Below are 9,963 nucleotides of genomic sequence, written 5' to 3'. Positions count from 1 at the left end.
TAGAGCCAGATTACAGTTAATGAAAAAAGAAAAGTTTACTTATAAAAGAATAGGGAAGTGAAGTCTTTATAATGCAAATTGGTGGTGGGGGGGAGCAGCAACCCTATATAATAAAGCGGTAATATGCAAATTAACCCTCACACCCTCGCAAGATGGCTGCCTATGACCAAGCTGGCAGGGGGGTTGGCCAGCAGGGAAGGGCCAGTTGGGGATGACCTGGCTGGCAGGGGTGGGCAGTGAGGGGACCAGGCCGGCAGGGGAGGGCAGTTAGGGACGACCAGGCAGGCAGGCAATTAGGAGCCACTGGTCCAGGATTGTGAAAGGGATGTCCGACTGCCAGTTTAGGCCCGATCCCTGATTGGAGAGGGTGCAGGCTGGGCTGAGGGGACTTACCCCTCCCTCCCCCCTCCCTCCCTGTGCACAAATTTCGTGCACCAGGCCTCTAGTGAGAAAATAAAGTGAAGATAGCAGGTTACAACATTGGAATATGAGGGGAGGGCTGGTCAGTAGACAGGTTTCTACTTTAGATGGCAGCAATGAATTACAGGGATGAGAAGCAAAGTGAATTAAACCATCCTCATTGCTCCAATTAAAACTCTGGAGTAAATTTCTATTACAAAACAAACAGAAGCACTGAGCATTGGACCAAGGCTATGGCTTGAATTGTTGTTCCGGGTTCCAAATAGAACACTAGTGATAATCTGTTTAGGGGTCTCAATGAAGCTTAGCCCCAAGTAGAGAGGATGGTAGGGTTAGGCCAGGAAGACTAAAGTTGCCCGGGTCCAGGTGGTCTGTTTCAGCAGGGTGCATCCTAGGATGGAGAGGAAATGGGCCTATGCTTTGAGTAGGGAAAAGTTTACAAAGGCCAGGGCAATTCAGGAGGGAGTGTCTGAAAATATGTCTGATACCCTCACCTTACCTTCAGAGTTCAGCACAGAATAAATGGCAAGATGCCGGTTTTGGGGCACACATGAAAGTGCTTCATGAACTGCACAATTAAGACCCAAGTGAAGGTAAAACTATGGGTAATCTCTAATATGAATTTATTAATGACCAACACTTAACATTTTTTCTAAAAAGAGACTAGATATTCAATATAGGATGTATGTTCCCTCCTCAGAAGTGCTGAATAGATTTTTCTATCATTAAATGGGGATTGGACTACATGTCTAAAACCCACCTGTATCTTACTCTTTAAACTCTATAAAGTTTTATTTAAAAATATGCTTCTTTCCCTGCCGATAGCGCTCGCAAACATGGTGAATGTTCCTAAAACCCACCGAACTTTCTGTAAGAAGTGTGGCAAGCATCAACCCCACAAAGTAACACTGTACAAGAAAGGCAGGGATTCTCTGTATGCGCAGGGAAAGCGGCGTTATGACAGGAAGCAGAGTGGCTAAGGTGGGCAGACTAAGCCAATTTCTGATAACGCGCTAAAACTACAAAGAAGATTGTGCTGAGGCTTGAATGCGTTGAGCCCAACTGCAGATCTAAGAAAATCTGGCTATTAAGAGATGCAAGCATTTTGAACTGGGAGGAGATAAGCAAAAGGGCCAAGTGATCCAGTTCTAAGCGTCATATTTTGTTTTATTGTATGACAATAAAATCTTGATATGTTCACTTCAAAAAAAAAATCCTTAAAATTCATCATCTATATTTTACCCTCTTTTAAGGAGAGGGGCTGTAATTTAAATGTCTATATATAACCCACAGATGGTAAAAAAAAAAAAATCGACTCAAAAAAGCTAAGTAACTAACATAAGGTCATACAAAGAATTATAAAAACCAGATTACTTGATTCCTAAAATCAGTGTTCTTTACCTGAAGACTTCATCTGGGCTTCTGAAGTTTGTTTTGTTGGTTTTTTGTGGTTTTATTTTTTACTACAGAAAATTCTGACTTCCTTCCTATGTCCCTTACAACTAACTCATCAGGGTTCTTTAATACAAGCTTTCAGCTAGCATCACAAGCCATCCTTAAAAGCTTCTCGTGGTGGTGCCTTTTTTCCCCATTAACAAGATATACATACTACCTAGCTCCAAAGACAAAGTTAGAGAAAAATCCTTGCCTAGTAATTTCATGGAATTACTATATGGAAATATTAAGCTCTAAAAATCACTCTAAGTTTATTCATGATATAGTATTTGACGGTATTCTTTATATTGTTCTCAGTGGTTGAGAGTCGACCCATGAACCAGGAGGTCACTATTTGATTCTCGGTTAGGACACATGCCCAGGTTGCAGGCTCGATCCCCAGTAGGAGATGTGCAGGAGGCAGCTTATCAGTTTCTCTCTCTCCCTCTCCCTTCCTCTCTCTGAAATCAATAAAAAAGAATATTAAAATTACAAATCACTTCTCTAACAGTCTTCTGGAACAAATTAAGTTTGAGAACTAAGGTTCCACTTGTACTCTGTGTGATATACAGCATATACTGTATTCTTACAATAAAGCAAGCTAGAGGAAAGAAACAATTAAGAAAATGTAAGGAAAATACATGTATAATACTTCTCGAAAAAAAATCTATGTATAAGTGGACCTGTACAATTCAAACCCGTGTTGTTCAGTGGTCAACTGTATTTCATTTTCCAAATTACTGGTTTGTTGCAAATGAATAAATCACTCAAGAATCAAAGGTGGGGAAATGTCTGTTGGGAATCACTGGATTCTTGCTGAAAGCAAGTGAAATCTTCAGGAATCACTTTTCCAACTTCATACTTTTTGAGTACACTATTCTCAGCAATGCAGTAGGTTAAACACACTACTGATCAAATTATTTGAGCCAGTTCTTTATTTTATAGAGAGCACATACAATATTAGAAACTGCTTTGGCACAGGTTAAAAGTGGCTCTCATATACTTGCTAGTATTCCTCAGGATCATTAATAATTCAGTGCCAAAATTTACCTTTACTCGATTACCAGAGTTGCCACCACTGTAAATGATGAAGTAGGGGGGAACCTGAGCACACATAAAAATGTTCTTTATTTTTTAGATGCAATGCAAATAACCATATCTAATATTCTTTCAGAAAACAAAAAATGCAAAACATGCTCAAAAAACAAGAAATCAGGTTATACTTTTCATAAGGCACCACCAAAAACCCTGGCAAATTATAATCCATATTATATTTAGGTGTCTCACTAGCAAATAAATAAATATTTAAGGGAATAACCAACACAGGGTCTTGAGGTTTACAAAACACATTCCTGTTTAGACATCTTGGAGTACTGCAATGGTAAAGGTAAGTAGGATACATCTTTAAAAACCCATCCTAACCTTTCCCAGTGCACATCATTCATTGCATAGTGGTGACTGGATATGACCCAAGCCAAGAGAAGACTGCAATTCCAAAATAGATTAACATTCATCCTTTCCTTCTCATGCTATAAATACCAGCTGGCACATCCATATCAAAAAAGTAATTATATACTTTAATTAAGAAGCAACATGGAGGACAGCAAATCATTTACCTGCTTTTTAAAATCTATTTATAGGACATACTGCAAAAGCAACTTACTACACACTGTTCACACATAAACCCTTTATTAAACTTGGTTATACGTTGGACTTTAACTGCTTAATTTTTCCACAATTTACAAATCCCACTCCAAAACTGTCACTTTCTCCTTTAAAAAGTAGATAATCTCACTTGGAAGGGTTTTCTCAACTTTTCCTTTCATCCTCCTATTTTAAGTACTTGCTGATGTTCACACAAATGATTATAGAATCAAAATATTGACAAGCAGGGAGTTTCTTTTACGTGCACTGAATTGCACCCAAACTAAAAAAATGAAGAAAAACAAATAATTTCTTAGATACTTTAGTTAAAGACGAAAGCAGAAAACAGAAGTGAAAGTACAGGAAATTTTGTTCTAATATTACAAATCTGTTAGCCTTTGCTAGAGTTTTGATTGAAGTATATTACGGTGAATCAGATTTAATGTTTGCCTTTTCAATTATTCAAAGTATGATATACAGTAATTTGTAATTTTATTGAGGCACAAATTTGACTCATGCAGTGCAAAGCTGGTTTGCAGCAATTTAGGGAGCCTAGCATCCACATCTCAACATGGCTTTGTTGCAGTAACTATCACAGTAAAATACACATTTGTGACAGCAAAATGCCCCTTGTTCCCCCAATAAGAAAGCTACTCCGATGTATTAGTTGTAAACTTAGCAGCTTGCATAGTTCTTATTACCCATCCTTTGAGACTATCAAAGACCTAGCATTTCTTCATTTTTCGTTCTATAACCTTTGCCAAAATAGTTTATAATGAAGGTAGTAGGAAATATCTTTGAAAGGATTGACATATAAGTTAAAATACCCATGGTGAGGAATTACAACTTTGAGGAGATATTTGGGGAAAGAAACATTTTAAGTTAAGTTTTAATATAAAAATGTTTCAATACCACAGAATGGGATAAGTTGTAAGTAGTAATTTCTTCTAACTGAAAACAATGTCTTGTGTTAGAGCATCAGCATTTCTTCAAGTAGATGAATCTTAGTCCATTAATTCCAAATTGATTTGTATGTTAATTTCTCTCTCTCTCTCTCTCTCTCTCTCTCTCTCAAAAAAACTAATTTCACCTGTTCTTCTCAGCCTTGATCTAAATCTATGGTCAAGAGTCAGACCAAATCCTCTGTGATTTTCAAATACAGAAAATCCCACAGTATATATTAATTGATATATGTAAGTTTCAAAATGTCAGAAGAAAAAGAGGAAGCTATTGATTCATGGTTGGAGACTGCCCTGCATTTTCTCCCAGGTTTCTAGCAGGCAAATGCCATATTCGGAAAATAAAGCATTCCTTAAACAGCCACCTATATCCATTTATCATACTTCAAGAAGCAAAGCACCTTAGCTATCTTTCTTAGCATCCTCATGCCCCTCCACTGGGCTGAGTAGTTAATGGGTGACTAGGAAGGAAAAAAACAGAATATTTAAAAATGTATTCCAAGACCGCCATCACGTAAAATTGCATTCAATTTTTAACCCACGAGTATTTGATTACTTTTACAAAGACCAAAAGGCAAAAAATACTGTGCTATCTTCTGTAACATTGACCAAATGAAAAAATTCTTAGTATCTTTATATAGTTTGGCAAAATGAAAACTTATGAAATTGGTTATCTTGCAATATCCACTGAAATCTTAAATCATTCACACAACTGAGATTAGATTCTCAAGACACATGCACAGCAACACTTATGAACCTCTCAACAGGTCAAAACACTCAATATGTGACTCAAAAATAGGTAGGTAGCCTGAAACAGAACACATTTATAAAAACTGGATTTTATAGAAAAGCTTTTTGTGTTTCGTGTGTGTGTGTGTGTGTGTTTTAAATAAGATGGCTTTTGAGTTAAATCTCATACCCACTTAAACTGTGACTGGACAGTACATTTTACTTCTAGTTACTAGAAGACATCTCTTTCAAACAAATTGGGGTAAAATGGGAAGGAGTCTAGAAGCTATTCTTTAGGTCCACCCTGCTCCTGCCCTCTTTAAAGTAAAACTGATTAAGTCAAACAAGATGTTTAAACCAAATTAAAGGGACACAGGACAGTAAAGACAAAACACTATTTTTAGTTTGCTTGTTTTTTTCTTTAAAAAAAAAAATTAGTCCCCTTCTAGTAAGAGTTTCCATACAGCTTACCTAACACCTTCACAAGAAAAGAGAACACAACAGGAAGGAAGAGGACACAGCACCATAGTTTCAAACATTCACATACAAAAACAAAAACAGCCATCACAGAAACAGTAAGACCAAGTTTCCCAACAGACAGGGACAAGTCCCAACGCACAAAGGAAATATAATTATTTATTTGAACAAAAACAAAATGGAAGATCTGGTTAGGCTAGGATGGACAAGGAAGTGCTAACTCCTTGTACTACAAGGAGGAATGGGACTTCTTTATGAAAAAGCAAAAAAGAGTAAGCAAGCCCCCAAAAGGATTTCTGACACAGGAACTCTGTCATATGCTGCTGGTAACAGTAAATATATATATATTTATATATTCATATATGTATATTAAAAAAGGAAAAATAATCTATTTATAGAACAGTCAGTAGTCAGAGACATTTAGAAAAAAGTAAAAACAAGTCCTTTTTTCTTTTTTAAAAAATGGATTTACTAAAACAACTTCATCACCCAGAGGTCCTACAATCCCACATCCTCTGATGAAGCCATGGTGTTATTCAACAGCATCTGGTGTGGACCACAATCAGAAATTGTCAATATTGGAAACAGCAGACATTGGCATCGGGGCTGCAAGGCAAAATGTTATTTGCTGGTCTTGTTCATGGCCATGCCTGAAGCCTGGTGGTATCTAGTATACTTGTGAATGAAGGTTTCCCCCAAAAGCATGCATCCCTGTGGCTCAGTAAAACATTAACTTGTCTTCTTTTCTTTTGCAGAAGTCTGGATCCATGGACTTTCTCTGCTCTAAAATGTAGACCCAAGACAGCAAGACTTCTCTAAGCAAAAAAAAGGCTCCTTGCCTTGAAATAAGAAAAGCTCTTCTTCCCGGAATACAATCTAGTCAGATTTCTGAACTACAAGACATCCTCCTTGGGCAGATAAGGTGATCTGCCTCTCACTTGGGGTTTTCTTCTTGGTACAAACAAGCACAAGCAGCTGAGGTCTAGACTGTGCTACCATCCCATGACTTCTAACAGGAGTTAACTCTGGCCCTGTTCCTCTCCTAGTTGTATTTGTAGGGCCCTAAATGCCAGGTAATAGTGGGGAAAGTGGTACTCTGACTCCTCTGTAACTATCCTAACAAAGAGAGCCACATAATCAGCACCTCAGATGGTGCTGCCTCTAGGTCATAAACCTCTAATACCAACTGGCCATAAGACACATCTTGAATTCCCTGACGGCACACCAACCACCCTGGAGGTCAATCAAATGTCTGGCCTTAATGTAACAAACCATACTCAACAGAGACATGAACTGAAACATTGGCTGCTGTACCAAAGAAGACACCCTCTGCACAGACGTGTTGATAGAGAATGTAGATCACACAGTCCATGCAAAGAGGAAGTCAGCTATAAGGACTTTCTCTGAAGGCCAGTCGTCTTTGGAAGCAACATTGTGAGTGGATCTAATCCACTCAATTTTATGACTAAGATCTTAATGTGGTCCATTTTCCCCATGTCCCAAACAAACTTAGTATATGCTAACTGGTCTCCTTAAGATCCTCCATCGGTAGTTTGTAGCTCATTATGAAGGAAGGAGCTGGTGCTTGACCTGGGCTATCTGGCCCCTGCTTCTTTGCACAGTTTATACAGATGTAATCTTCATTTTCAGCCATTTCTGGAGATACTCCCACACAAACTTGATGAAACCACTCATCACAGCCACCATCACATTGTACCCAGTCTACCTGTAGGAGACAAGATTGAGAAATGTTTAGGTTATATAATCATTAAGCCTAAAATAAAAGCAAACCAAAGAGCTTTCTTATTTAAATGACAGCAACAATTGAGATGTCCAGAGACACACAATGACTTCTTATGGGGTTCTTTTTTAAAGAAAGAAGGTGGGAAGCTAATACCTCAAAATTATATTTTACCATAGCATGTCCACAAAATTAGGCCTCTTAGGTACTCCATTACCTCATAAATACCTGAGACTCCTTGGAAGGCAGAAACATGAGAAAAACTTGACAAAAAAAGAATAGAGCAGCCAAGTAGTTTTAGCTGGTATTAACAATTTCTAGGCAATGCAATTATCAATCAAGAAAGGAAGAGTACAACAATGTGAAGGCAATCTTGTGTATTAGCTTTATTTCAAAGAGATAAGCCAAAGTACTAAGAGCATTAAATACCTTTTTAGAAAAGCAGTCACATAGGCCACTTTTAAAACTAATATTTTTTATTCTTCTCTTCTTCCGTTACAAATACAACTCCCTATAAAAAGTTAGCAAATATCAGATAAATACAAATTAACCAATTAAAACAGTTAAAGACACAGGTCAATAGATCACTTTGGGATTAAAATTAAAGTCTGGATAACTGTTAGGTCATTGGCAGATGTCAGGCAAACTTTGACCCTTCAGAGAATCTATACTAATAAAAGGGTAATATGCTAATTAGACCGGACATCTTCCAGACATCCTTCTGGACAAAGCCACGGTGGCGGGAGCCAAGGCAGCATAGTGATGGGGAAGAAAGAGTCTCTTTAAGCTGTGAGTTTTAGGCAGAGTATTTTGGGGTACTTACAGTGAAGGAAAGAAAGACTTGAGGGCCTTGTTATATAGGTAGGAAGTAGAAAGAGACAGGGTGATACAGAAAAATAATTTCAAAACATTGTGTTATGCAGTTTTAATGTAATCCTTCTCACTCCTAAATATACACTCAAAAAGAATTGAAAACATGTTTATGTAAATCTTGTACATGAATGTTCATAGCAGTATTATTCATAATAGCCAAAAAGTGGAAACAAGCCAAATGCTCACCAACTGATGAATGGATAAATAAAATGTGGTATGCCCATACAGTGGAATATTTTATATATATGGCTAATATGCAGTGTCCCCTCGGGAGTTCAACCGGGGAGACCGGGAGTTCGATCGCTCGCTATGACGTATGCTGACCACCAGGGGGTGGCGTGGAATGAAGGAAGGCCCTGGCTGACAGCCAGAAGGCCCTGATCAGCCTTGATCACTGGCCAGGCCTAAGGACCCTACCCGTGCACGAATTTCATACATCGGGCCTCTAGTATTGTGATAATAGTAGGAGGTTAGAAAGGCACTATCATTTTAGTGACTTTAAGCCTTGGACCTAGCATTAAAAATAAGGTGATTTTGGCTTTTTATATTTGGAGGGCGATTGTGGTAGTTTTTAAAGCTGATTCCATGGCAGATGCAGCAGACACTACAAAAGTTGATCATTTCACTTGGCAACATAGGAAGCCACTTAAAACAATGAGCTTTGCCCGATATCAGAGCAAAGTAAGGCATATGAAGAGATTAAATAAGTACCTCAGTACAGCTTATAAAAAAGAACAGAGGCCCTAACCGGTTTGGCTCAGTGGATAGAGTGTCCGCCTGCGGACTGAAAGGTCCCAGGTTCGATTCTGGTCAAGGGCATGTACCTTGGTTGTGGGCACATCCCCAGTTGGGGGTGTGCAGGAAGCAGCTGATCGATGTTTCCCTCTCATCGATGTTTCTAACTCTCTATCCCTCTCCCTTCCTCTCTGTAAAAACATCAATAAAATATATTTTTAAAAAAAAGAAGAACAGAGGAAGGTTTTGGCTAGGTAAAGGAGTTTCAAGGAAAGTGAGCAGTTTTCAAAATTAGTTTCCATGTACTATAAAAAATGATCAAAACTATGATAGTCATGTTAATAGTTTTAGGGTTATAATAAAGGGTGGGAGAAATTATTTGTCAAAAAAAAATTTTTTTTTAGAGAGTGGACGGGAGGGAGTAGGGGGAGAGAGAGAAACACTGATGTGAGAGAGACACATCAATTGGTTGCCTCTCGAATGTGCCCTGACCAGGGCTGGGAATCAAGCCTGCAACCGAGGTATGTGCCCTTGACCAGGAATCAAATTCAAGACCCTTTGGTCCACGAGCCAACACTTTAACCACTGAGCAAACCAGCCAGGGCTCAAAATAATCTTTCTGCTTTCATTGTTCCTATTTTAGAATTCTAGAGCTTACTGAACTATGTTGTGTAGTATAAAGATTACTGAATTCGGTCAGAAGTTCTGAGTTCTGAGGTGCATAATTTGAGGCAAGTCATTTAATCTCATTAAGGCTCAATTTTCTCATCTGTAAAAATGGATATTACATCTTTTTTATAGAATATTTTGAAGATCAAATGAAATAATGTATAGCAAAACACCTAGTTACTGCCTGGGATCCTGGAGGCATTTTTTTTTAAAATATATTTTATTGATTTTACAGAGAGGAAGGGAGAGAGATAGAGAGTTAGAAACATCGATGAGAGAGAA

The 9,963-nt window shown here is 38.2% G+C and overlaps 1 protein-coding gene and 1 pseudogene across 1 annotated transcript in view; one reads left to right on the top strand and one right to left on the bottom strand.

Annotated features, from left to right (window-relative positions):
- Nucleotides 1-384: 384 nt before the first annotated feature.
- LOC106726043 lies at nucleotides 385-1,618 on the top strand (annotated as a pseudogene).
- A 1,345-nt stretch (nucleotides 1,619-2,963) lies between these two features.
- KDM5A (lysine (K)-specific demethylase 5A) overlaps nucleotides 2,964-9,963 on the bottom strand; it is a 104,743-nt gene continuing 97,743 nt past the window's right edge. Inside the window, exon 29 of the mRNA XM_005865965.2 lies at nucleotides 2,964-7,389. Coding sequence (XP_005866027.1) covers nucleotides 7,183-7,389 — 207 coding nt within the window. The 3' untranslated portion in view covers nucleotides 2,964-7,182. The remainder of the gene's footprint in view (nucleotides 7,390-9,963) is intronic.

This window comes from Myotis brandtii, unplaced genomic scaffold (assembly GCF_000412655.1).
Source record: "Myotis brandtii unplaced genomic scaffold, ASM41265v1 scaffold216, whole genome shotgun sequence".
NCBI classification, from domain to species: Eukaryota; Metazoa; Chordata; class Mammalia; order Chiroptera; family Vespertilionidae; genus Myotis; species Myotis brandtii.
This window is presented reverse-complemented; position numbering and strand designations above follow the sequence as displayed.